This window comes from Drosophila navojoa, chromosome 4, assembly GCF_054131105.1.
Source record: "Drosophila navojoa isolate 15081-1374.11 chromosome 4, UAZ_NAV_1.0, whole genome shotgun sequence".
Lineage (NCBI taxonomy): Eukaryota > Metazoa > Arthropoda > Insecta > Diptera > Drosophilidae > Drosophila > Drosophila navojoa.
Genome location: NC_142892.1, coordinates 26,423,933 through 26,450,728, shown reverse-complemented (window position 1 = coordinate 26,450,728; position 26,796 = coordinate 26,423,933). Strand labels below are relative to the sequence as shown.

Sequence of the window (26,796 nt, the reverse complement as noted above, 5' to 3'; positions counted from 1 at the left end):
AAATAATAATGCCGTTCAATATTAAATTTCTTGCTATAAAACTGAAGAGAAATATCGGCCATAGCTTGCTGATTATACTCATTCACGAAGTGAATTAGTATATTGGTTTTGTGCAATGTCAGTCTTGCTGTCCGTCCGTCTGTCCGTCTGTCCGTCCGTCCGTCTGTCCGTCTGTCCGTATGAACGCAGTTCATTTCGCCGCTATTGAAGCTAGAGACTTGAAATTTGGAACACATACTCGTGTATAACTCCGATTTATAAAGTGTTAAAATCCGCCCACTAGGGGCGTGGCAAATCGGACCTGAAGATATATTGATTTTTCAAATTTGGCTATATTTTAGGCACTATTGATGCTAGAGACTTGAAATTTGGTATATATACGCGAGTCGACCTCCCAAGTCCAACAAGCTAAAGTGGATATATGTCCGCCCAAAGGGGGCGTGGCAAACCGCAAAACGTTATATCTCCTACAGTTTAAGAGCTAGAAGCTTCAAATTTGGATAGTTGAGTAACTGGTAACCTCCTCTATCGATGCCTCAAAAAGAATTGTCACGCCTCTTTGGGGGCGTGGTATATTGAAAAATACCCTGTAATTTTCACATTTTTTGAGTGTAAGCATTCAAATTTCGCATTTACGTTACCGTTAGCTCTTTCTAAGAACTGGCCGAAAATGAGGTGTCTACGGCCACTAGGGGCGTGGCAATCGGCATTTGTAGTATCAAATTGCGACATTTATATGCTTGAGCTATCTATGTATGTACATGTATATACAAATAGGCTTAATAGGCATTAATAACACGGAAGGAGACATTTTTATAAAATTAAAAAATAAAATTTAAATATTTAAAAAATATAAAAGAAGCTAAAAGAACAAAATTTGCAATTTACAAAAAAGAGTTTTCCGCGGGATTTGAACTCGCACCCAAGTCATGTTTGTTACAAGAACAAAAACAAATTGAACCGGCGCCTTTGCTGACAGCGCCACCACCTACTGTCAACGGTTGTAATTTAAAGTGAAATCCAAAAATAAGACTTATGTACATACATATATGCGTACATACATAAATGAGGGCTATTTAAGAAGAAACAAATTTAAACTTATAAAATTTTTCAATTAGAAAAAAGAATAAAATAAGTATCTATTTTATAAAAAACGAAATATGTATGAAATATGTATACGTATGTGTTGAAGGGGCTTTGAACCTCCGCCGCTGTAACATAACTTGCGCCGCCTTTAGCGCCCACGCTATCGCTTTGCTCTACAAACTGGTAGCTAAAATACAATAAGTTAATAACAGAGCGTCATCTGACAAAACTACAATAACAGCTAGAAAATCCAGAAATCAATCGCAATTCTTAGAATGCTAAAAAGCGCGCTTTTGTAATGTAAACAAACGCTTAAGAATCTGCAATAGGTGTGACCGAAAGCTATCAACGAAAATTACCATACATTTGTACTCAAAAAGTGCACGATCAATATAATAATTATCGATTAATCGATAAAAATTACCAAAAGCTACAATATAATCAAAAGGCATAATTGTTTTGTACTAAATTTTTTTAAAGCCAAATTAAATTTGAAATAAGAATAAATGCCCCTTTGTAAACATAGCATCATGTATACGGACTGTGAATGAGTATTCCGCAGTCGGTAGCGCCCGACTGCAACGTTCTTACTTGTTTTGGGTTGTCAGCGCTAGTATACATATACATAAATATGTACATACATATACATATGTAAGGCAAGATAACAATTAGACACCTCAAAAAATTCTTATACAGGGAATTAGAATTTACCTCGCATCTTAAAGGGTGAAAGCAATATTGAATCAGGCTTTAAGATTTTCAAGTTTCTAGCTCGAATTTAGGATTTTATAACTTTTCCTCCATATATTATTGCTCTTGGGTGGTCGACGGAACAACGGATACATATACATATATCAATACAAATGCATATATTGTGTTGGTTTTCTATCCGTATATACAGTCGGCAAAAAAAGTTTAGGCACACAACGATTTTACATCTTAACTGAATTGAAAAGGGGTTAAATGAAACGAAAAAAAAGTGGTAATGTGATCTTTTTAATTACATATTTGTCCACATAAAAACCTTATCATGAACTTATTTCAATAAAAAACAGTTGACTTAGACTAAATATGTAAAAATACAAGAAAAACATGCCAAAAAAGTTTAGGTACACTTAAAAAAAACTATCTATAAATATGTGTTAATATTTAGTAGGAACGCCTTTTAATACCTTTTACGCATACTTCGCACTAAGGGTTTGGTGTAATTTTTGGTGATTTTAACCCACTCGGAGCTAAAAACTGATATTAGGGAATCTTTAGAGAATATTTTATATTTTCGGATCCTTTTATCTAGTAAATTCCATATGTGCTCAATTGGATTGAGGTCTGGAGACGGAGTATGTAATTACTTTGTGTTATATAAAAGCCACCCCCTCTCGAGATAAGACGTCCGTTTCGGGTCATTATCTGGTTGAAAATAATTATGGCCGTCACCTAACTGGAGCTGAGTCGCGCTCTCCTTGAGATTATCTTTCAATACTTCCAAATAGTAATGTTCATCCTTTTTGGTATCTTTAAATACCAGTTTCCCAGATGTGGCCATACACCCCCAGACCATCGCGTTTCCCTCCATGCTTCACTATTGCAGTTAAATTTTTTAGCTGTAGAGCAGTATTGCGTTTTCTCCATACTTTTTAAGCCCCATCTGATTCAAAAATGTTAAATTTTTATATTTTGCACACTGGAAGGGGATCGCCCAATCGTTCGGCCAATTTCGCGTACTCCTTTCCCTTCTAAGTAGAGATTTATTATTATTTGACGCGTTTCTAGTGGGATTTGCTTTCCCCGACCCATATTGACCAATATATGATTCATAATAACTCAAGTATGTGACTCGAAGAAAAGAAAAGAAGAAAATTTACCGTTTGTATCTAAGCTTTTTTGCCGACTCTATATATATTTATAGATATATACTTATTTATATTTATGTTTAGAAGTAATAGTTACGCATATAATTTGAAAGGTAGTATATGTTATTGTGTCTTAAAAAAGTAAAATTACAGTCCAAGTATAACATTCTTTCACTGAAGCTCAAAACTGCATTTCAGAACTTGGAGTTTGAGCGAATGTCCAGATGACGCCTTACTATCATTTTTAAAGACAGATAGCTCCCAGCAATCAGAAACTAGCTAATCAACAAGATGCAAAAGGAAAACACCATGATGACAGAGAACTGTCAGTTTGTCGGTCCATATCGCTTGGAAAAGACACTTGGTAAGGGTCAAACAGGTAAGTAACTGCAAATGAATATTGTTGGCATATAGTAAGCCATTATTTTTACTATATTTCTTATAGGTCTTGTAAAATTGGGCGTACATTGTGTGATTGGGAAAAAAGTAGCAATTAAAATAATAAACCGTGAAAAACTTAGCGAATCAGTACTTATGAAGGTAAGCAGATCAGCTGACACATCAAAGCTCTCCGATATATTTAAAGATTACATAGGGCCTAGTAATAATTTGATGGCATGGCATTATGTGTTATGAATTCGTTTTCGTCGAGATTCCCTAATATACGTTCCTATATAGCACGCGAAGATCAAGTTTTAAAGATCAATAACAAGTAAGAAAGCTCTAGTCGAGACTGCTGGACTACGAGATCTTTGAACCCTTCAAACAACTGATTCGTACATGCACAAAGACACAGGAATAACGCATAAACAAGCATTGGCTGCAGCGTGGGCTTACTACGCGAATTTAATTGTTTAATAACTTTTCTTGTCGATGCACTATATTATATATACATATATATATATATATATATATATTATTTTAGAGATCACAAGTCTCTAGTATTTGAAATACGCCTCTCTTAGGGGTGACTCTAGCTCTAAAGATGTAGCAGATATAATTTAATTTCTGATTTTCGATAATGTTTTTAACAAAATAATAATAATAAAAATAATCGATAGTCGAAGATAAACTCAATATCCCCGCTGCATATACAGACAAAAAATTTCAATTTTTTAGCTATTATATCTTCTGAGATCGATGCGTTCAGACATACGGACAGACGGACAGAGCTAAGTCGACTCAGCTCGTCGCCCTGATCAAGAATATATATATATACTTTGTGAGGTCTGCCACGCCTCCTTCTGTCTGTTACATAAATTTCAACAAAACCATTAAACCCTGATTTCCCATTTTCAATGAGTTCAGGGTATATCGGTTTTATTCCCATTTTCAATTTCCCATTGAAAATGGGTTCAAGGTAGAAAAAACGAAAACCATTCCAATTTTTCTGTTTTCGATTAAAACCAGTTTCGTAGTTATCTATAACATTACATCTCTACATTCATTATAATGTTATCATCACGATTTAAAAGGTTGATAAGGATAGTCCATCTTCAGTTTCCTGCTATCGGTCCTGCTTAAGCTGTTCCCAGTATCTAAGTGTAGTCCTCTAGATACTTATCAAATTTCCGCTTACCAGATTCCAACAAACAATCTGCATACTGCATACATATTTTCTGATTAGGACGACGAGCTGAGTCGATTTAGCCCTGTCTCTATATCCGTCCGTCTTTAGATGGTAGTCTTAACAAAATTAAAATAATTTGTTTACCTTAATTAATTCAATTTATGAACCGTTATTGACTTTATTCAAGGTTGAACGTGAAATTGCAATTATGAAATTAATCGACCATCCGCACGTTCTCGGCTTAAGCGATGTGTACGAAAATAAGAAATATTTATACCTGATACTGGAGCATGTTTCTGGCGGCGAGCTTTTCGATTATCTAGTTAAAAAGGGACGACTAACACCAAAGGAGGCGCGAAAGTTTTTTAGGCAAATTATATCTGCACTGGACTTCTGCCATTCACATTCGATATGGTAACTAGCTTAATAACTAATATACATGTTTCAGTTTTTCTAATATTTACCCAAATTTGCAGCCATCGCGACTTAAAACCCGAAAATCTGTTGCTGGATGAGAAGAACAATATTAAAATAGCAGATTTCGGTATGGCCTCTCTTCAACCAGCCGGTAGCATGTTGGAAACATCTTGCGGATCTCCACACTACGCTTGCCCGGAAGTTATACGCGTAAGTTTGTTTACATAAGAGGCAAAGTAGACACCAGTGCTGGAACGACAGCACAAAATACAGGTGTTGTATCAGGTGTTAGTCATTGTAATTTGTATAAAGATCTACTGAAAGGTCAAGAGGTCCTTATATATCAACCCCATATATGTATATATTTTTACACCCTTAACCCATTTCAATTGGGAAATCAGGGTATGATGCTTTTGTGAAAATTATGTATATTCTTGATCAGGAGGCTGAGCTGAGTCGATATAGCACTGTCCGTCCGTCCTTGTTCCCTATGATGCGTCGATCTCAGAAGATAAAAGAGGTAGAAAGCCGAAATTTTGCATGTGTGTATTCGTGCAGTACGAGTTTATCATATTTGATAGATAACTCACCCAATAATTTTTTATCGAGAATAATTATAACCATATAATAATATAGCGTGGCGGTATCGTTATCATATCCAATTAAGAACGTGTCTTCAGGCATTACCTGTCTTAGGATGTCATCGTAGCTGATATTCCACAGGTCTGGTTCCAGTATTGCAGCTCCTCCAGTCACTCAATACCGTTTCGTACCAGTCTGTGTGGAATACAGGAGTATTCGATCCTAAAAATATATATCTGCAAATATATATGTAGGAGACACATTTATTTCGTTCGACTAATTCGACGAATTCTAACTTTCGCGTATCACTGTTTGAGCTCAACTGCCTGCTTATCCTCGTATCAATACCTGCTTCTGTTGCTTTTAAAACGCTAGTTGGACTACACTCAGTGACAGCGCGACACCGCCGCCGCCTCTCTAATAGGGCGCCACAGGAATTTCCAAATTATTTCACAATAGACCTACCCTTTGCATATCCACACGCACAGTGGCCAAGCTGCATATGTATGTTTGTGCTGCAATATGTATATATGTACTCTTGATCAGGACGACGAGCTGAGTTGATTTAGCTCTGTCCGTATGTTTGAACGCGTTAATCTCAGGAGATATAAGAACTAGATACTTGAAATTCGCAAACTTGTCCCATTATTTTGTTATCGATTAAAAACATTATCAAAAATCAGTAATAAATTTATATCTGCTACATCTTTAAAGCAAGAGTCGCCAAATTAAATTAACATTAACGTCTTGACTACAGCTTTCTTAATTGGTATAACTGTAACCCATACGGGTATAATGGTTTGTGAAAAAATATGTAACGGGCAGAAGGAATCATCGCAGACACCATAAAGTATATTCATATATTCTTGATCAGGACGACGAGCTGAGTCGATATAGCCCTGTCCGTCCGTCTGTCCGTACGTCCGTATGACGTCTCAAAAATTATAAGATCTAGAGAGCTGAAATTTGATATGTATAATCGTGTATACCATACGCAGTACAAGTTTATCATATTTTTCGATAACTCATATAAGAAAAATCGAAAATTTGATTTTGCTTCAGCCTAATTTGAACATTTTTAGACCTAGAAACTTCAGATTTACTGTGTATATACATATAATGGATAGAAACCTTTTGCAATTTATTTATTTTACACACACATTTAAATATTACTATCTGAAAGTTCCATTAGGATTGTATGTGTATAAAAGGCTCAGTCGTTTCTTAATGTGAAGTTAGCATAGCGCGGGCTTTTGCATGCGTGCGGGTGCATGCGTATGTATGTGAGCATAAAAGAAATTCAGAATGATTATAACAGCTTAAATGATTCGGGGTATCTCCTAATCGAGCAGTCTCGAGTTAGAGCAATCTTACTTGGTTTTGCAATATCGTGATTCCACCAGTGCGCCTGTCGCCTGTCGTCTACCTAATTCAGCTGTCTGTCTTTATCGAATTTACTTATGTATATCCCATCTGTGGAAAATCTTTCTTGGACATGATGGGGAGCTCTGCAGACTGGTGTTATGGAAAGCATATGATATATACTCGGTATTTATCCGATCTACAATGTCCTCGGATCCGAAGGGTATGTAAGATATTTTACCTTCATATCCCGGCCTATGGAAGGTAGCTCTGCTTCCGCGGTGTAATACCACTAGCCCGGATCTAGCGCCCATATCCATAATTTTCTGTCCTCTAGAGTTAATCGATGGCATTCCCCAATCTAGTGCTCGCGCATTCAGATCGCCTGCCACAATGCACTGTGGGCCAGCGAGCCGATTTTTCGACGAAAATTAAAGATTTATTGCTAGGTTCTTGAAATTTGGTTCATATATATATACCATAAGTATTTTACATTTAACAAGTAAGAAATCTCACACACACACACACACACACACACACACACACACACACACAAAGACAGCAACCCAGCTGCTGGTGTGAGGTAGCAGGTATTAAAAGTAGTGCATACTTTCGGGCTCTCGCTGTAGTTAGGTTGAGTTTAAGTTACTGCGGTCTCTAAACTCAAATTATATTAGTAGGCAGTGCCCACTACAGGCTTCACGCCGTGGTAGTCGGAGCAATATGGAGGCCATGATGGAGGAGGAGCTGCAAGCTTTTGCGCGCCGTTCCTCGTTGCAGCGATCGCCGCAGCAACAACAGAGGGCGTTGCCGCAGCCGTCGACTTGTAACCAGTCTCCAGTGGCTGAGTGCCAGGCACCCAAGTCTTTAAAAGAAGCGTTAGCTCAAATAGGAGTTACGCTAGAGGGTTTGTCTGCCCTATTTGGGGGGCAGCGGCATATAAATGCACTAATGAGAGAGGAGCTGGCTATGCTGGTCAGTCTCCAAAAGACGGCCGAAGCGTTCTGCAACCGACCGGTCAAAGACTGCGAGGTGCGCCCCACGCTGGTCAAAGAAGTAGCTCAGAAGGCTAAAACAGCGAGCGTTAGTGCTACAGCAGGTAGTAATACGCCCAAGCGGTCGAGGGAAGTTGCCACTGAGCAGAGGAAAACTCCCTCGAAAAAGCCGAAGCACAATAAAAGCGCAGCAAATCCAATAGAGCCAATGGTTCTACGGGCTGCAGCCGTTAAAACCAACCAACTAGGTCGACAGACGAATTCGAACAGCTGGACGGTTGTTAAGGGACGCAAGCCGCTGCAAAAACGTTCCAGAAGCGACGCCATCGCGGTTTCAGGTGTAGGTGGTTGCAGCTATGCGGACATGCTTCGCGTGGTCAAGAGCGACCCAAATTTAAAGCATCTGAGCGGCGACGTCCAAGGTATTAGGAAGACCGCTAAGGGGGACCTTTTGTTGCAATTGAGTAGGAAGCCGGAGCATAGCGCTGAGGCCCTTCACGAAGCTGTAGGCGAGGCCTTGGGTGACCGAGCGGTAGTTAAAACACTTACCGAATCGGCTCAAATTGAGATTCGTGAGCTAGATGAGTTAGCGAGCAAAGAGGAGATCTTGGAATCAATTAGGGCGGTGTTGAAGGATAGCTCACTCCCCATTGAGGCTATCAAGTCGCTTCGACCGGCTTTTGGTGGACAGCAAAGAGCTACAGTTGCTCTTCCAATTGGAAAAGCCAAAACTCTGCTCGAGCTGTCCAAAATCAGAATTGGATGGGTTGTATGCCGTATCCGCGCCGTGGATCAGTTTAAACGCTGTTTCAAGTGCCTTGATTACGGTCATATGGCAGCAAACTGTGGAAGCGACTGTGACCTAAAGGGCGCCTGTTTCAGGTGCGGAGAGATGGGACACAGTGCAAAAGCATGCACTAAGCCACAAAAATGTAGCCTCTGCATCCGGAAATGTGAAAAGCAGACTACTCAGCAGGCAGCTTCAAGTGCCCATCCTACCGCAAGGCTGCTCGTAAAATGAAATGTTAAGGTTCCTCCAGCTTAACTTAAATCATTGTGTTGCTGCCCAAGATCTTCTAGAGCAGACCATAAGGGAAAAACGTATAGACGTAGCATTTCTCAATGAGCCTCACCACTGTAGAGCCAGCTGCCCTAGGACATGGGCAACAGATGCTAATGGCAAAGCTGCGTTGTGGGTATGTGGCACAACGAATGTTCTTTCGAATGTTAAGTCATTTAATGGGTTCGTACGTGGCCAATACGGTAGCCTATGGCTCTACAGCTGCTACCTGGCCCCCCGCATGCAGCTCAGTGATTTCACAACGGCGCTTGACGAGCTTGACGAGCTTGCCGAGGATGCTAGGGGTCGGAAGGCCATTATAGCAGGAGATTTTAACTCATGGGCGTTAGAATGGGGTAGCCACGCAACAAATGTCAGAGGCCGTATCCTACTAGAGATTTTCGTGACACTAGATGTTGCACTGCTCAACACTGGCCATGAGTTCACCTTCAGTCGGGCTGGATACGGATCTGTAATTGACATTAATTTTGTCACTTCATCCCTCGTTCGGGAAGCAACATGGAGCCACTGCGATAGCTATACGGGCAGCGATCATACGGCACTCCTGTTCAGAATAGGCCACCTGCCAGGGTGACAACCTTGTGGAGGGAATCGTATCGGCTGGATACTTTTGATCCCGCGGCTTTTTCAGAGGCCATTCAGTCTCTGGGCACAATTGGTAATGCTGAGGCCAGAGCATGCCAAATGGTGGCCCAAATACAGAGTGCCTGCAATAGCAGCATGTTACGCCGCAAGCAGTTCACGCGACAACAAGAGCCTACGTATTGGTGGAATGCACAAGTAGGTGACATTCGACGCATATGCATCCAGGCGAGAAGAAGCTGCCAACGGGCTCGCGGTAGGTCTACAATTAGCTTACCAGGCAGCTAGAAGACAGTTGAAGAAGGCCATTCGGGCAAGCAAAAGAGAATGCTTTCTAGAGTTGTGCGACTCAGCCGAATATGACCCTTGGGGCAGGGCATATAAGACAGTAGTTAAAAGACTATACGCGGGTAAACAGGCAAACCACCAGACGAGCCATCTTCATACAGACCGATCTGCATCTTAGACACCATAGGAAAGGTGTTTGAGAAATTGATCTGCTCTAGACTGGAGACTGCTATTGCTAGCGCCGGAGGAAGGCCCGGTCAACAACAGATGCTCTAGAAAAGTTGTTGGCCTGGCAACAAGGCACCAGATGGAGGCACGGGACGAAGCAATACTGCATCATCGCGACCCTGGATGTTAGGAACGCCTTCAACACAGCTAGTTGGGATATGATACTGAATGCGCTGTCACAATATAATATCCCTAAATCTCTAAAAGAGATAATAAAGAGCTACTTCAGAGGAAGAACACTGGTATACAACATGAGTGAGGGTCCCCCAACTCATACAGTGTCAGCTGGAGTACCTCAAGGCTCAGTGCTGGGGCCTCTCCTATGGAATATCATGTACGACGGCGTACTGCGCTTGGAAGTACCAGCAGGTGCGCACACCATTGGCTTTGCTGATGATGTGGCTATCGTCGCCATAGGCAAGGAGCTTAAAGATACAGAGGATATGTGCAGCGTAAGTATCAATCGCATACGAAGCTGGTTGACAGGAGCTGGGCTCGAGCTCGCGGCGCACAAGACGGAAGTCGTCCTAGTAAGCAGTCGCAAGAAAGTGGCGACTGCCAATATAAGGATAGGCAGCGTCAGCATCGTGTCAAAGAGGGCGATTAAGTTAAGGCGTCATGTTAGACACAAGATTAACTTTCCGCGAGCACTTAGAATATGTGCATAAAAAGGCAGCTGATTCTTGTAGAGCTCTCTCGAGAAATATGCGTAACACGCGGGGACCTAAACAGCAACGTCTCCTTCTAATGAGCGTCATTAGGTCCGTCATCCTCTATGCTGCGCTCATATGGGCAAGAGCGATGGCAACGCCGAGCTACAGCTGGGGCATCTACACCCTGAGCGCAATCAGAGTCAGAACTGTCTCCGATGATGCGGCGCTTGTCATAGCCGGCATGGTGCCACTGGAGTACCTGGTCGCCGAAGCCGTGGAGAGGAATTCGCACGCGCATGTGCGACACAACACTACCAGGGCGAACAGCATTGCACGATGGCAAAGGAAGTGGAATAGCTTAGCCAAAGGGCGGTGGACACACAAGCTCATCCTGGAGCTCGAACCATGGGTTAACCGCAAACACGGCGAGGTTAACTTCTATCTTATGCAGATCCTCTCGGGCCATGGATGCTTTCGGAGCTATGTGAAGCGTTTTGGTCACGAGGAAACTGACGAGTGCCCCTGGTGCGGGCGGGGGCATATGGAAGACGCCAACCACATCCTTTTCGTATGTGGACGGTTCCTGGAGGAGAGGCGTCGTATAGAAGAGGCACTGGGCCGCTCCATCAGAGCGGACAACATAGTCAACGCCATGTTGGAATCGGAGGAAGCTTGGGAACTAACAAGCACCTTCGCGGCCACAATGATGATGGAGCTACGCAGGGTCGAGCGAATAAGAAGACGAGCTGTACCAGGCTAAGGTAGCGCATAGTGCTTGCGAAGCAGTGTTGACAATATAACAGGAATGTATTTGTTGAATAATTTAATATAAAGACGTGCGATCTTAATGAAACTTTCAGCGTAATCATATTGTTAAATGTATGTATATTCCGAAGCACAAGTCTCTAGTATTTGAAGTACGCCTTTTACAAAGATGAGGGTGAGGGGGTGGATATAGGGGTGGGGGGTAAATTTTAACAAACACCAAATTAGTATAAATATTAATATATTTTTTAAATTTGGAGACTCTAGCTTTAAGGATGTGAGAGATATTAATTTATAACTGATCTTCGATAAGGTTTTTTTATCGAAAAGAAATATCGGATTGAGTTACCTTTTTTTAGTGATATACTCGATACCATTAATTTCCCATTTTCAATGGGTTCAGGGTATAAAAATGTTGTAAGCAGGAAAAAGTTCGCAAGATCGTGAAATGCTGAGCTCACGAAAGTTGTTGTATTGACTTTTAGTCAATGAATTTTCAAGCAGATATGCTAAAGCTTCATCCTCCGTTAGTGAAACCGAGTCATTTTTCTGAGTAAAACGATTTTTTCTAGCCTTATTGGGGTCAATCTGAGTAAGAAATGTATTTTTTAACACAAGGGCTGTTTTCTCACTCGTTTTTTCGGCCGAAACTGCGGTGGTATGCACAAAGAGAGATGTGTTATGCCCTTGATTTACATCCAAATCGGTTGCCAATTTTCTCTTCTGACGAATCCCGTCGTTAACATATTCAAGTTCTCACTTTGGTGGTAATTTCATCCTTTTCTCCATATTTAAGTAAAATTCTTTCAGCTCATCATAGATCCAACTCGAGCAACTGTTTATAGGCGAACTCAACTACAGCCATAATATTAGGGACTTTACATATCGGAGCAAAAAGGAGCAAAGAAGCCTTTCAAGATTAGTTTATATACACCTAGCACCATAATAACACATAATTACTTTTTGGCACAACTTGGCACAAAATTAGTTATAATCCAAAACAGACAGGCTAACAGGTTAGCATTTTTATACTTTTGGACAGCACAAATGAACGCACACAAAAAACACATTAACATACATGAGCAAAATATTTTGTAATACACATATTCTACATACCTTTGTGTCTCTTTTTAGTAAAATTGTTTTTAGTAAAAATTGTTTAAGCCATAATAATTTTTTCACGCTCGCAAGAAAAAAAAAAAATTTCGGTTTTTGTTAATTTACCCCCCACCCCTAAGTCCACCCCTCTCCATCATCTTTGTAAAAGTCGTATATCAAATGCTAGAGACTTGTGCTTCAGTATACACACACATTTAAACATCATGTTTACGTTCAGACAGTTTAATTAAGACCGTACGTCTAGAAATTAAATTATTCAACAAAAAAGTTCTCATAATATTGCCAACACTGAAGCGCAACCCAAGCTCATTCGCCTGTATATGTGAATGTGTGTGTATGCGTATGTGTGTGTGTGTGCGCGCGTGTGTTTTTTTCGATGCGGTGTGTGTGTATGTGCGTGTGTGTGTGCTAATTATTATTTAAATATCGGTTGCTTTATTTTTTCGATAAATCATCCTATAACTTTTTTATCGGGAATAATCGAAAAATTGGTTTTGTTTTTTCAGTCTCATGTAATAATAACAAGTAAGAACGTTGCAGTCGGGCGCTACCGACTGCGGAATACTCATTCGCAGTCCCTTTGTAAATTTAATTTAATTTGGCTTTAAAAAAAAATTAGTACAAAACAATTATGCTTTTTGATTATATTGTAGCTTTTGGTAATTTTTATCGAGTAATCGATAATTATTAAATTGATCGTGCACTTTTTGAGTACAAATGTATGGTAATTTTCGTTGATAGCTTTCGGTCACACCTATTGCAGATTCTTTAGCGTTTGCTTACATTACAAAAGCGCGCTTTTTAGCATTCTAAGAATTGCGATGATTTCTGGATTTTCTAGCTGTTGTTGTAGTTTTGTCAGATGACGCTCTGTTATTAGCTTATTGTATTTTAGCTACCAGTCTGTAAAGCAAAGCGATAACGTGGGCGCTAAAGGCGTCGCAAGTTATGTTACAGCGGCGGAGGTTCAAGTCCCCATTAAGGTTGTGTTTTTTTTCATACATATTTCGTTTTTTATAAAATAGATATTTTATTCTTTTTTCTAATTGAACAATTATAAGTTTAAATTTGTTTCTTCTTAAAAAGCCCTCATATATGTATGTACGCATATATGCATGTATATGTATGTACATAAGTCTTCACGCATATGTAGCATCAAGCATTCCAGCCTTTCTTATGCACGCGCTTATTTGTATGTGTGTATGTATGTAATGCAAATTTATCATCCTCTACTCTGGCTCTTCTTTTCTATAATGCGTCATAACAAGAATCTCATTTTTGGATTTCATTTTAATTATATTGGTTCACAGTAGACGGTAGCGCTGTCGGCAAAGGCGCCAGCTAAATTTGTTTTTGTTATTTTGACAAACATGGCTTGGGTGCGAGTTCAAATCCCGCGGAAAACTCTTTTTTGTAAATTACAAATTTAGTTATTTTAGCTTCTTTTATATTTTTTAAATATTTAAATTTTATTTTTAAATTTTATAAAAATGTTTCCTTCCGTGTTATCAATGCCTATTAAGCCTATTTGTATATACATGTACATACATAGATAGCTCAAGCATATAAATGTCGCAATTTGATACTACAAATGCCGATTGCCACGCCCCTAGTGGCCGTAGACACCTCATTTTTGGCCAGTTCTTAGAAAGAGCTAACGGTAACGTAAATGCCAAATTTGAATGCTTATGCTCAAAAAATGTGAAAATTACAGGGTATTTTTTGATATGCCACGCCCCCAAGGAGGCGTGACAATTATTTTTGGGGCATCGATAGAGGAGGTTACCAGTAACTCAACTATCCAAATTTGAAGCTTCTAGCTCTTAAACTGTAGGAGATATAAAGTTTTGCGGTTTGCCACGCCCCCTTTAGGCGCACATATATCCACTATAGCTTGTTGGACTTGGGAGGTCAACTCGCGTATATATACCAAATTTCAAGTCTCTGGCTTCAATAGTGCCTAAAATATAGCCAAACCCCCAGTAGGCGTAGACATATAATTTTTTAATCAGTCATTATAGAATTATAGCATTAGCTCACGTGCGAAATCTCAACGCTCTAGCTTTAAAACTTTATGAGATACAGTTTTATCTGATTTGCCACGCCCCCAATGGGCGTAGATATATCCACCATAGCTTTTTGGACTTGGGGGGTCAACGCGGATCTACATACCAAATTTCAACTTTCTAGCTCTTCAACTAACATGATTTCTGGTATATCGGAAAATGCATTTTCCGATTTGCCACGCCCCTAGTGGGCGGATCGGGAAAATTTTAACACTTCATAAATCGGAGTTATACACGAGTATGTGTTCCAAATTTCAAGTCTCTAGCTTCAATAGCGGCGAAATGAACTGCGTTCATACGGACAGACGGACGGACGGACAGACGGACAGACGGACGGACAGCAAGACGGACATTGCACAAAACCAATATACTAATTCACTTCGTGAATGAGTATAAAAATCGACTGTTCGGTTCTGCTGTCATTTTATGAATGCTTTATTGAATTATAAGAGGTTTCGTCTTAGCCTAAATACATAAAGTTTACATAAAGAATTCTGTCGCTAAAAGCAGCGGCAGAATGTGAGTATGTAGCATGTGGTATGTGTGTGTATATATGTTTGTATGTATATGCAGAAGGCATATACATTTTAGCGTTTAAGCTGCGGCGTAACAATGCTTACGTTGCAGATCCCACGCTGCAGGCCGGTCTATACATAAGTGACCGATCATATTACGGCACTTATGTATAGCTGTTAAAATATAAATAAAGCAACAAAGTGTTGCTATGTTGTGGGCCTGATAATGTTCATATATTGTGTACACTACTATACTGTGAGCATATGCTTATATGTATATCATACAACATACTACACTCATCATCAACACTATTAGACATAGAAGCTTCAGATTTACCGTGTATATACATATGACGTATACAAACTAGAGACTTGTGCTTTGGAATGTACATACATTAGAACATTATGATAACGTTCTGAAAGTTTCATTTAGATTGTACGTCTAGAAATTAAATTATTCAACAAATAAATTCTCAATATATTGCCCACAGTGCAGCGCGACCCAAGCGCAGTCGCTGCTTACTGCACAGTTAGAAGACCGTGTTTTTATACGTGCATAAATGATGTATAAAATGATTAAAATATCAGAGAGCCTTCTTGTTAGGTTTGCATGCAATCAAACAGATGAATTTGAAGGGCTGGCAAAATTTCACGGATGCATCAAAACAATTAAAATCTTTTGATTAGTCTTAGTTAAAGTATATATTATTCAAGTTTTTTAATTGAAATAGGTTTACTTTCCATGAAAAAATTGAATTTTCGTCGAAAAATCGGCTTGCTGGCTAAATGTGTAAAGGCAGCCGCCTTTGATCCACGAGCAGATACTCAATTTTGTCCAATTTATTTTGAAAGGTATTTATGTCGTCGCTACGAGCTAGGTAGCAACTGACTATTACGACCTGGATGTAACACTTTCCTAACTTGCTTTCTAGTAGCTTGTCCACTGCTTATGGGTATCCATATGGCAGCAGTCTTGGCGTCGTCCTCCAACCAGACTCCGGTTATACTGCTCACCGAAGATCTGCGTTACGATCAAAAGTGCATCTGCAGTTTTGCTCCGGTGAAGATTATCTTAGAGAATTTTTACAATTTTGCTGTGGTTTGTCGTATGCTTTGTGCGATCCTGGCATATGCTCAACGGGCACGCCTTTTAAATTATGACCTGCCTGACAAAACCTATTTTGATGTCTGGGCTTAGCAATATCTATGATAATAGGCTTTGTAAGGTTACAAACGCTCTTACATGCTGTTCGGGGCAGTGACTTTTTTACGTAAGTTCGCTGATGAACTATCAAGAACTTTTCGCGCTGCTGCTGGTTAGTTTCTTCAGCATCCAGCAACAGGGATCACTTTCGTCTTGTGATGTTCTACTGAGTTTTTTTTTAGGGGTCCCGACTGCAAGCCGCTATCATATATGGTCGAAAAATTCACTTTAGTAAGTTCTTTCTATTCTTCTAATGTTTCTGCACACATTAATTCACGATTGGTCGGCTGCCTAATCGCTATTCAGTGGGGCCGATCGTGGAGGCTGTGTGTAAACTTGAATTACCAGGGACAAGGATTGCTATTGGAGGTCTCTGGTTTTATTTCGTAACCCCATCCCACCGTAATTATTTTATTAGTTCTTCGAAGGATTAATGGGATTCGAGTGGAGTAGTCTTGACCAAAAAGTTTCTTATTTCATATTATAGCAATAATGAGCTCAAGCTATATATGAATATTTCTCTTTTAAGTTATAAATAATAAATTAACAATTATTGTATTTTTCATTCCACTGCTGCCACAAGGGAGAGAAGTACGATGGGCGCAAGGCGGATGTTTGGTCATGTGGAGTAATTCTGTATGCTCTGCTGGTGGGAGCATTACCCTTCGACGATGACAACTTGCGTCAATTGCTTGAAAAAGTAAAACGGGGTGTGTTTCATATTCCACACTTTGTTCCACCCGATTGTCAAAGTTTACTTCGTGGTATGATTGAGGTTAATCCAGATAGACGACTAACGGTAAGTTATAAGATACAAATGCAGAATATCTTATTTAAAATTTTATCTGCTAATAGGATGGATTAAATACATAAGACAGATAGATATTACCTTAAAAAAAACGGCTAGGTATGTTTCGATACGCTCACGAAAGAGAATAGACCAAAAAAGAACAAGTAAGAAAGCTCCAGTCACGACTGCTCGACTACGAGATCGTTTGAGCCCGACGAAGAACTGATATTTCAATAATTCTTAGCCTTTTTCTGCATACACAAGAAACACACAGACATGCATGGGCTGCAGTGTAGTCTTACCATGGAATTTAATTGTTTAATAACTTTTTTTCTTGCCAAAGAATAAGTCTATAAGATTTGAAATACGCCTTCTGATCCCGAATCTCTACGAGCCCCAACCACTTATAATTCGAGCATCATGTTTTTTTGCAGTGCGCAATTATCATTACCAATAAAGATAACGCATACCAATTCATAACGTATTAAAAAGAATTTTTGTCTCTTCAAGATGAACAAAAAGTTTTGCTCTACTTCCAACAAAAACAACAATATTATTCAAACGGTAGACTTAAGAGATAACAAAAATTCGACTACTTTTAATTTGAACGCTGCTAATGTGATTTACTATCATACTTTAAAAAAAAATTTAATTTTCAGAAATGTTCCTTTGTTGCTCATTTTGAAGTTTGCTTTTTAATGATGGCGGCTAATACTAAATATGATCAATCAGGTTTAGTCTGGGTTATTTGATGATCGACCGAAAACCTCCATTTGATTCCAGCCACTGATGCTGAAAAGTTCCAGTTCTGATATTGATGGTCGAAAACTATAATATAAAACATTATTTTGTATTTTTCAGCATTAACCGTCCCTTAATGAAATACAGTTTTCCTAATCTTTTGGCAGACATACATCCCCATACCATACTTCGCAGGAAAATTTGGTTTTGTGCAATTTCCGTCTGTCCGTATGTCCATCTGTCCGTGTGAATGAATGTTTTTTCAGCGCTATTGAAGCTAGAGAGTTGAAATTTAGAACACATATATCTCGTATATATCTCAGATTTATAAAGTTTTAAAATTTCCATGACCGTCTACTAGGGGCGTGGCAAATTGGAAAATCTATTTTCCAATATGTCACAAATCATATTTGTTGAAGAGCTCGAAAGCTGAAATTTGGATGTATAGACCATCCAATATCAAGAGCTATGATGGATATATTATAGCTAGAACGCTGAAATTTTGCAAGTGCCAATACTTTGTGGCGTGTAACTCATACATATGTGTGTAGTATAGTGAGTGGCGTGTTACTCGCGCTTATATTTAAACACCTGATTTCCTGGGAAATTAGGATATAATGGTTTTGTTAAAAGTATGTAACGTATATAACTGAGGCGTGGCAGACCCCACAATGTATATATATTCTTGATCCGGGCAACGAGTTGACGCGATTTAGCCCTGTCCATCTGTCTGTCTGTCCGTATGTTTGAACGCATCGCTCTCAGAAGATATTAGAGCTAGAGACTTGAAATGACCTTTAAAATTCGATAAATCACTCTGTTACGTTTATTGATTAAAAATATTCAGGTCCAAGTCAGATGCCAGTATAGCTAATTGGAAATAATTTTACATTTTTGTTTTTTGTCAATTATTTAATAGAATATGTAGACCATATGCTGAAAGTTTCATTAAATTGCGTTAAGTCAATGGAAGCTAAAAAATAATTAACAAACGTACCTTCAGCAGCTAAAATAAGCTATAAGTTCGCACACATACGTTTAAACTTCTAGCACGTTCTTAGAATCATATCAACAGTAAGTTTAGTTTTGGTAGATGGCGTTGCATCAGTAAATCTATTTTAATTTTGCCATTACAATTTCCAAAAGTAAAATGGCGTTGTGACTAGCGGCGTGACGCTTGATCGAAAAGTGTCGGATTCGAATCCATGAATATATAGAAAACTTAACCTTATAATTATTTGGACAGCTTAGTAATCAACATACCTCTATAAACAAAGCATTCAAAAAGCTTAACATACATAATTCATAAGGTACAACTTATTTATTATTTCCAAATGTACATGTAATTTAGTTAACCGAAATAAATCGTCATGCCTGGGTTACGGCTGGTGGTAAAGGTGAGTTGGAGCTGGAATTGCCCATGATGGAGGTGGTGCAAACACATGTTATACCTACTGCCACTGCTGTAGATCCTGATGTTTTAAATGCTATATGCTCCCTGGGATGCTTTAAGGAAAAGGACAAGCTCTTACAAGAACTTCTAAGCGCCAGGTGCTGAATAAATCATTGTACACGAAAATCCGTTTAATATCTTATTACTTACAGCCATAATACCGAGAAGGTCATTTATTTTCTTCTCCTTGAACGAAAGCGACGCCGGCCGGCCCTTGAAGATGATGAAGAAATAACACAAAAACCACGCAATGAACTGGATACAGTGGATCCACCCCGGAAACGATTAGATAAATGTCGTATTAATGGCACAAATGCGCCTAGCTATGGTCAGATTTCTGAGGGCTCTCCACTTACGCCCCGACGACAGGCCTTTAAGTAAGTTTCCTTAATCTCGTTCATTACTGCTCACTAGCTTTTATAATTATTCAATAGTTTTAGATCGTACAGTAGTACACGTAATCATCAAAGACGCTCTCCTACAACGTCAGTGCGCAGCTCATCATACCACAGTCCAACTCGTTGTAACTCACCAATAAGCTTAACTCAGCAACAAGCTAGTGCTATATCGCGGCCTACCTCTCCTGCTGCTGGTTCACGTCATTCAACTTATAGTGATAGGGATCGTTCTGGATCGGGGCATCATACGGCGGTCAGCCGGACCCCGTCCCATAATTCACAGAAAAGCATTGAGGGAGATGTCATAGTCGTTAGAGAGCCGCACTTGGAGCACCGTGATTCAACACGTCATGCTCAAGAACGTAGAGGTAGTGGTAGCGGTTCTCCTCGGGACCGTAGTGAATGTGTGCAATTACCTAGCAGCCCGGGTGGTGATTCGTGTGGGAATTCCGCTGCAGCCTCACCTACCGTGCATAATCGGACAAATTCTGGCCCGAAAATTTCTATTGGTATGATTAAAGTCAAAATTTTATTTATCCGTATTTTTTATATGCTTGGCATGTAAATTCATTTTACTCTTTTGTAATACAGTTGTGAATCCAAGTGTTCTACCGTTGACCAATAATAGCAATCCAGGCGTCCCTGGTTCACCCTGCAATATGCCAGGAGGACAACTGTGGAAAACAAGACTTACCAATATAAAAAACAGTTTTCTTGGCAGTCCGCGTTTTCATCGAAGGAAAATGCAGGGTATTTGTAATTTATATAAAAGTTAAGCTTTACTACTGATTGATCTATCTATTTTTCAGTCTCCGCTGACGAGGTACACTTAACACCGGAATCATCACCAGAGCTTACTAAACGTTCTTGGTTTGGTAACTTAATAACTACTGAGAAAGATGAGACATTTACCATATTGGTAAAGGGCAAACCTATAGCCACAGTCAAGGCACACTTGATACATGCATTTTTATCCGTAAGATTCCTAAAATTTGAATACTTAAATACTTTATTAATTTTTAGCTATTAAAAAACTTCAAAACGGAAAATTTGCTTCTTACACATATCTAATCAAATATATATGTCTTTAATTATAAGAGAATAAATATAAAAATATAAATTCTTCAAAGGGTTCAGGGGATTTCGTGATCGAGCAGATTCGACTAGAGTTTCATAACTTTTTATATTCTGAGCCCACTGAAATCCGCAGAAAGAGGCATGGCAGACCTCAAAAAGTATATATATTCTTGATCAGGGCGACGAGTTGACGCGATTTAGCCCTGTCCGTCTGTCTGCATGTTCGAACACATCGATCTCAGAAGATATTACAGCTAGAGACTTGAATTATTTTTAGAATGCGCGTATATACAGAATAAAAGTTTATTTCTAGACGTAAAATCTTAATGAAACTTTCAGAACTCTATGATACTCGATAAAAAGTTATCGGATGGTTTCATTTTTTTATTTATTTTTTTTTTTTTTAATTTTTTTAGTATATTTTGTATAAGCTGAACTTTCTCAGTTTTAAATACACATAAATGCGTATATATGTATAAAACTGAAACATTATTTGGGATTGGGTGTATTCAATTGAAGAAATTTATTTTTTTCTTATCTTAAATTCAAAAAGTCTTTATTAGAGTTTGTTTATATATTTTGTTATAGCTATATTTCAATTTTACAGATGGCAGAGTTATCTCATAGTGTAGTCTCCCCCACATCATTCCGTGTGGAGTACAAGCGCAACGGCAATAGCTCCGTTATGTTTCAAAGGCATGTTAAATTTCAGGTATTTATCCCAAATTAAAAGATTATTGTCATCTACGCTTAATACATTAATAATATTAATATTAATAATATTTGTAATAGGTTGACATCAGTCCCATATGCAAGCAAGGCGATATAGCGGATATGCTATTCGCTCTAACATTTACACTGCTATCAGGTAAGTAATAAATGTGTATATGCATGATACAAATTTGCCAATGCGCCGCTACAATTATTCATTTGAAACGACTTCAGGGCGCGTTTCAAATTTAGATGCGTTCGCTCCGAAAATTAAAAAGTTACCGAGTTTTTCTAGCTCTAAAAATGTAGGAGATATAAACTTTGGCTACGCCCCCTGATGTCGTGGACATTTTCACTGTATCAACCCAAATATATACAGATGTTGTATGTACATATACTGTAATAACCACTATTTCGGGTTTATATTCAACGTTTATTTGTTTCCAAATTATAAAGTGTTAAAATTTTCCCGATTAGGATAAAGCTGTATCTCTCAGAGTTTTACGGCTAAAATTTTGCACGTAAGCTAATACTATGATTCCATAAAGATTAATAAAAAAATTATATATTTATATAAAAATTATATCTCCTGAAGTATAAGAGGTGTCTGCGCTCGGTAGGGTCTTGGTAAATAAAGAAATTTTCAATTTTTTACAAATACTGAAAATACATGTGCAATACAAAAACAATGCAATAACAATTGTGTTTCGAATATAGAACAGTTTATAAAATAAAACAAGTAAGAAAGCTTTAGTCGAGAGTGCTCGACTACGAGATCCCCTGAACCCTTTGAGCAAATATTTCAATAATAATTCGCACATACACACGCACACACACACATGATGATTTTCTTTTAGAGTATAACACGTCACTCAGAATATTCACTCCACCTTTCATATAGGTAACATACGGCGCTTTCGGCGTATTTGTGAACACATACAATCCCAGGTCTGCTCAAAACGTTTTCCGGGCCCAAGCAGTCCACCAACAGTAGCTTCAGTCACGCAAGCGGTCTCAGAAAGTTCATCATGTGGGTCAGTGTCAAGCGAACGCTTGTCCTATAAGCGGCAGGTAGTAATCTCATTTTTAATAAGAATTTTGTGTAGTTAATAGTCATATTTATAAATTTTTTTTTTTAGATTGAAAATGACATGGAAAACGATTCCATATTTTCTTATAAATCTGGAAGTGGACGCCGGGCATCCACGACAAATAACAACAATCCCAATCCGGTGGATATTACAGGCAGTCCCATTGCAGTTCGATCTAAGTAACTAGCTTAAAATTTCGAATGAGCAAATCAAGTTTTATTTGATTGATTTTCCACAGTTCTGAAACAGCTGAGCATGACCGCAACCGTAAAATTCAGGGTGATCAACAGACAACAACGATGTCCGGGAGTGCAATCGCATGAGAATTATTTCTCTGATTTAGTTGCTTATTTTCCAATTATCATTTTTATTTATTCGTACTTTTTTATTAGTTTTGATTTATGAATTTAACCAATTAAAAATGGATTTATATAAAAATATAGCTCATATTAATTAACTTTAAATAGATTATTTTAATTAAAAATGTATTATATAAGTATATTTATTTTTCATAAAAATAAATACAACAAAAAATAAAAATTATTATCAGAAGATATTGAAAATGTTCCCAACTGCTAATAAAACAGTTTGCAGCTTAAGTCTCTATGCTAACCTATAGAATAATTTTGTATAGTTATGCTATAAAATTTAATATTAGCTATGCAAATATAATACTTCTTAAAAATTATTTAGAATGTACATAAATATAAATGCATTGTAAAGGCTGCTTCTGATATGATAATATAATTTAGTATATATGTAAGATTATAAGAATATATGTATCTGTATATGTATAAATATTTAATACATTTATATATACATACACACATATTAATTATATAGATATTGTGCACTTTATGCGTCTTGAATAGCAACATTATTTGTATTCATGTTTCAATATGTAATATCTCTTACAACATGAGGCTTTTATTTTTTTGCTGCTAGTTGCAAACGTTATTTTACAAAACTGATTATAATAGGCCTAAAATTAAAAACCATTGTCTCTAAAAATTTTGTTGAAAAAATGTTTCTTTTTTTCACCATTTGTTTATATTTATTATTATTATTTATTAAATATACACAGCAAAAACGTTGCATTCGGGTGTACAGCTTTCCAAATATTCATTTGCGGTCCAACTGCTCCTGGGTTAAAACCATATTACCAAATATAGATTTTCCCATTTTGTACTCTATATTTTGGCATCTACAAATTCACATATATTTTTGATATAATAACTGAGAATATCAACAGTAAGTAGTTCTTCACTGCTACGATTATTGATTATATATTGTTTTACCAACGCAAATACATATGTATATGCTCCATATTTAAATTCTCTAGCTACAAAAGCGGCCAAATGGATTGCGTTGATAAAACATGACAGAAAACGGATTTTGCACAAATCCAATCTGCATACAATCGGAAAACGCTAAAACCGTATAAGGTTTCTCATGAAATTTTGTTGCAATAATGGCACAGACGGTATAAGTGGATCTATATATAATAAGTGTATAAATAATCTAATATATTTGCTTTGCTTTATTTAAATAGGCTCTTATTTAAAAGCAGAGATAAAGCCTATTTTCTTTGAATCATTTGAAAATACATTGCACTAAATCAGGTGAGCACAAATCAAATATTTAAAGCGATTGTTTATTTCTTTAAGCTAAAACACATGCATACACTAACTTCGTTTCAGCGGAACTCGTAGTTCTTACTTGTTTAATGATAAGTAGTCCTATAATTAAGTGAATTTCTTGAAAGTGTCTTCCACAACATGGAAATTGGGAAAATACCTGTGTGTTATTTTAGTTAGCATTTTAATTTTTTAGCAAGCTTATTATACCCTGAACTCATTGAAAATGGGAAATCAGGGTATAATGTTTTTGTGTAAAAGTATGTAACAGGCAGAATCATCGCAGACCCCACAAAGAATATATATATTCTTGATCAGCACGACGAGCTGAGTCGATACAGCCCTGTCCGTCTGTCTGTCCGTCCGTCCGTCTGTCCGTATGAACACCGAGATCTCCGAAGATATAAGAGCTAGAGAGCTGAAATTTTGTGCTTTATTTTTTCGATAACTCATCCTATTACTTTTTATCGAGAATAATCGAAAATTTGATTTTGTTTTTTGAGCCTCATCGAAGTACTATTAGACGTGGAGACTGTGTATATACATATGATGGTTACAAACATTTTGTAGTCAACAGATTTTGGATACCACGCCCCCTTCACTCCCAATTTGTAAAAAATATGTCAAGTACTAGAGACTTGTGCTTTGAAATGTACACACATTTTGACCATATAATTACGCCCTGAAATTTTCATTAAGATCGTGTGTTTACAAAGGAAGTTATTCACCAAGTAAATTTTCATACATTTTCATACATTGTCCCATACTGCAGTGCAGCCCAAGCGCAGTCGCTACTTACTGCGCAGTTAGCAGGGCGCGGGCGTGGGTGCGTGAGGGTGGATGCATGTGTATGTATGTGTGCGTGCATAAAAGAAGTGCAGAATGATAAGAATATCAGCTTGGAGCGTTCCCTACTAAGCGTAGACACTTAATTTTGCCAGCTCATAGAACAAGCTCAAAAAATGACAAATTACAGGGTATTTTTTGATATGCCACGCCGCTAAAAAGGCGTACCAATATTATTTGGGGAAACAATTACTAGTAACTCAGCTATCCAACTATGCATTTTCCGATTTGCTTCACCCCTAGTGGTCGGATCCGGAATATTTAAACACTTTATAAATCGGAGATATACATGAGTATGTATATGTTCCAAATTTCAAGCCTCTAGCATCAATAGCGTCGAAATGAACTGCGTTCATACGAACATACGGACAGACGGACGGACATATCACTTTCGTGAATGAGTATAAAAATACTAAATAATAATGCTCCCATAGAATACTAAACCCCAAGCGTAGCCATTGTATTAGCTGCTCAGAAGAAAAACGTGAAGTATCCTTTGTTGTGTACATATACAAATTCAAAAAAAAAAAAAAAAAAAAAAAAAAAAAAAAAAAAAAAAAATTGGAAGACAGATAAGTTTTACTTGGATAGTTTCCATTAAATCTTAATTGCCTGCTAACCCGTATGCTTACAAATAATTCTAAATACTGGAAAACGTAATAATAAATGCTGCAAGATTGTTTCGATTTATGGGTGTTCAAATTTTTGTGAGAAAGAGACCTCGGTTTTATTTATAAGATATCCTTCCGATCGTGAGTAGTTTCTGTCTGGCATATTGCGATTGATTTAATATATTACACAAAAAAACCAATTAAAAAGTTTTTCTTTTTATTTGATTACTAACCCAAAATATATAAAAAACAAGAAAGAAAGCTCTAGTCGAGAGTGCTCGACTACGAGATCCCCTGAACCCTACAAGCAACTGATATTCCAATAATAATTAGCAAATACACACACGCACACACACACACACACACACACACACACACACACACACACACACACACACACACACACACACACACTCACACACACACACACACACACACACACACACACACACACACACACACACACACACACACACACACACACACACACACACACACACACACACACACACACACACACACACACACACACACGCATACAAACAAACACACGCATACACACACTCAAATATACAGGCAATTGCGCTTGGGTTGCGCTGCAGTGTGGCAATATTATGAAAACTTATTTATTGAATAATTTAATTTCTAGACGTACGATCGTAATGAAACTTTCAGAACGTAATCATAATGCTTAAATGTATGTGTATACCGAAGCACAAGTTTCTAGTATTTGATATACGACTTTTATAAAGATGATGGTGAGGGGGTGGATTTAGGGGTGGGGGGTAAATTTTAACAAAAACCGAAATTGTATAAAATGAATCTTAATATACATTTTAAATTTGGAGACTCTAGCTTGAAAGATGTAGGAGATATAATTATTTAAGTGATCTTCGATAAGGTTTTTTATCGATAAAAAAGTATCGGAATGAGTTATCGTTTTTTAGTGATAAACTCGATATGCGCGCGATATATACGGACATTTTAAAAAAAAGTTGAAGTCTCTAGCTCTTATATCTTCTGAAATCGACGCGTTCATACATACGGACGGACGGACGGACGGACGGACGGACGG

The 26,796-nt window shown here is 38.0% G+C and overlaps 2 protein-coding genes across 2 annotated transcripts; both read left to right on the top strand.

Annotated features, from left to right (window-relative positions):
* Nucleotides 1-3,137: 3,137 nt before the first annotated feature.
* Nucleotides 3,138-26,254, top strand: sff (BRSK family serine/threonine-protein kinase sugar-free frosting). Its single transcript, XM_089260472.1, has 15 exons — nucleotides 3,138-3,318; nucleotides 3,385-3,479; nucleotides 4,697-4,923; nucleotides 4,986-5,136; nucleotides 16,950-17,165; nucleotides 19,249-19,448; nucleotides 19,503-19,727; nucleotides 19,785-20,257; nucleotides 20,340-20,498; nucleotides 20,558-20,724; nucleotides 21,433-21,537; nucleotides 21,618-21,693; nucleotides 22,438-22,610; nucleotides 22,676-22,806; nucleotides 22,866-26,254. The coding sequence occupies exons 1-15, from the start codon at nucleotides 3,231-3,233 to the stop codon at nucleotides 22,948-22,950; spliced, it is 2,571 nt and encodes an 856-aa protein (XP_089116598.1). The 5' UTR covers nucleotides 3,138-3,230; the 3' UTR covers nucleotides 22,951-26,254.
* Nucleotides 7,429-11,172, top strand: LOC149091573 (uncharacterized). Its single transcript, XM_089260509.1, has 3 exons — nucleotides 7,429-9,091; nucleotides 10,330-10,729; nucleotides 11,083-11,172. The coding sequence occupies exon 1, from the start codon at nucleotides 7,594-7,596 to the stop codon at nucleotides 8,884-8,886; it is 1,293 nt and encodes a 430-aa protein (XP_089116635.1). The 5' UTR covers nucleotides 7,429-7,593; the 3' UTR covers nucleotides 8,887-9,091; nucleotides 10,330-10,729; nucleotides 11,083-11,172.
* Nucleotides 26,255-26,796: the final 542 nt, after the last annotated feature.

Coding starts and splice junctions, on each gene's coding strand:
- sff (XM_089260472.1), top strand. CDS start 3,231: ATGCAAAAGGAAAACACCATGATGACAGAGAACTGTCAGTTTGTCGGT. Junction 3,319..3,384: donor ACTTGGTAAGGGTCAAACAG/GTAAGTAACTGC, acceptor TATTTCTTATAG/GTCTTGTAAAATTGGGCGTA. Junction 20,725..21,432: donor TGATACATGCATTTTTATCC/GTAAGATTCCTA, acceptor TCAATTTTACAG/ATGGCAGAGTTATCTCATAG.
- LOC149091573 (XM_089260509.1), top strand. CDS start 7,594: ATGGAGGCCATGATGGAGGAGGAGCTGCAAGCTTTTGCGCGCCGTTCC.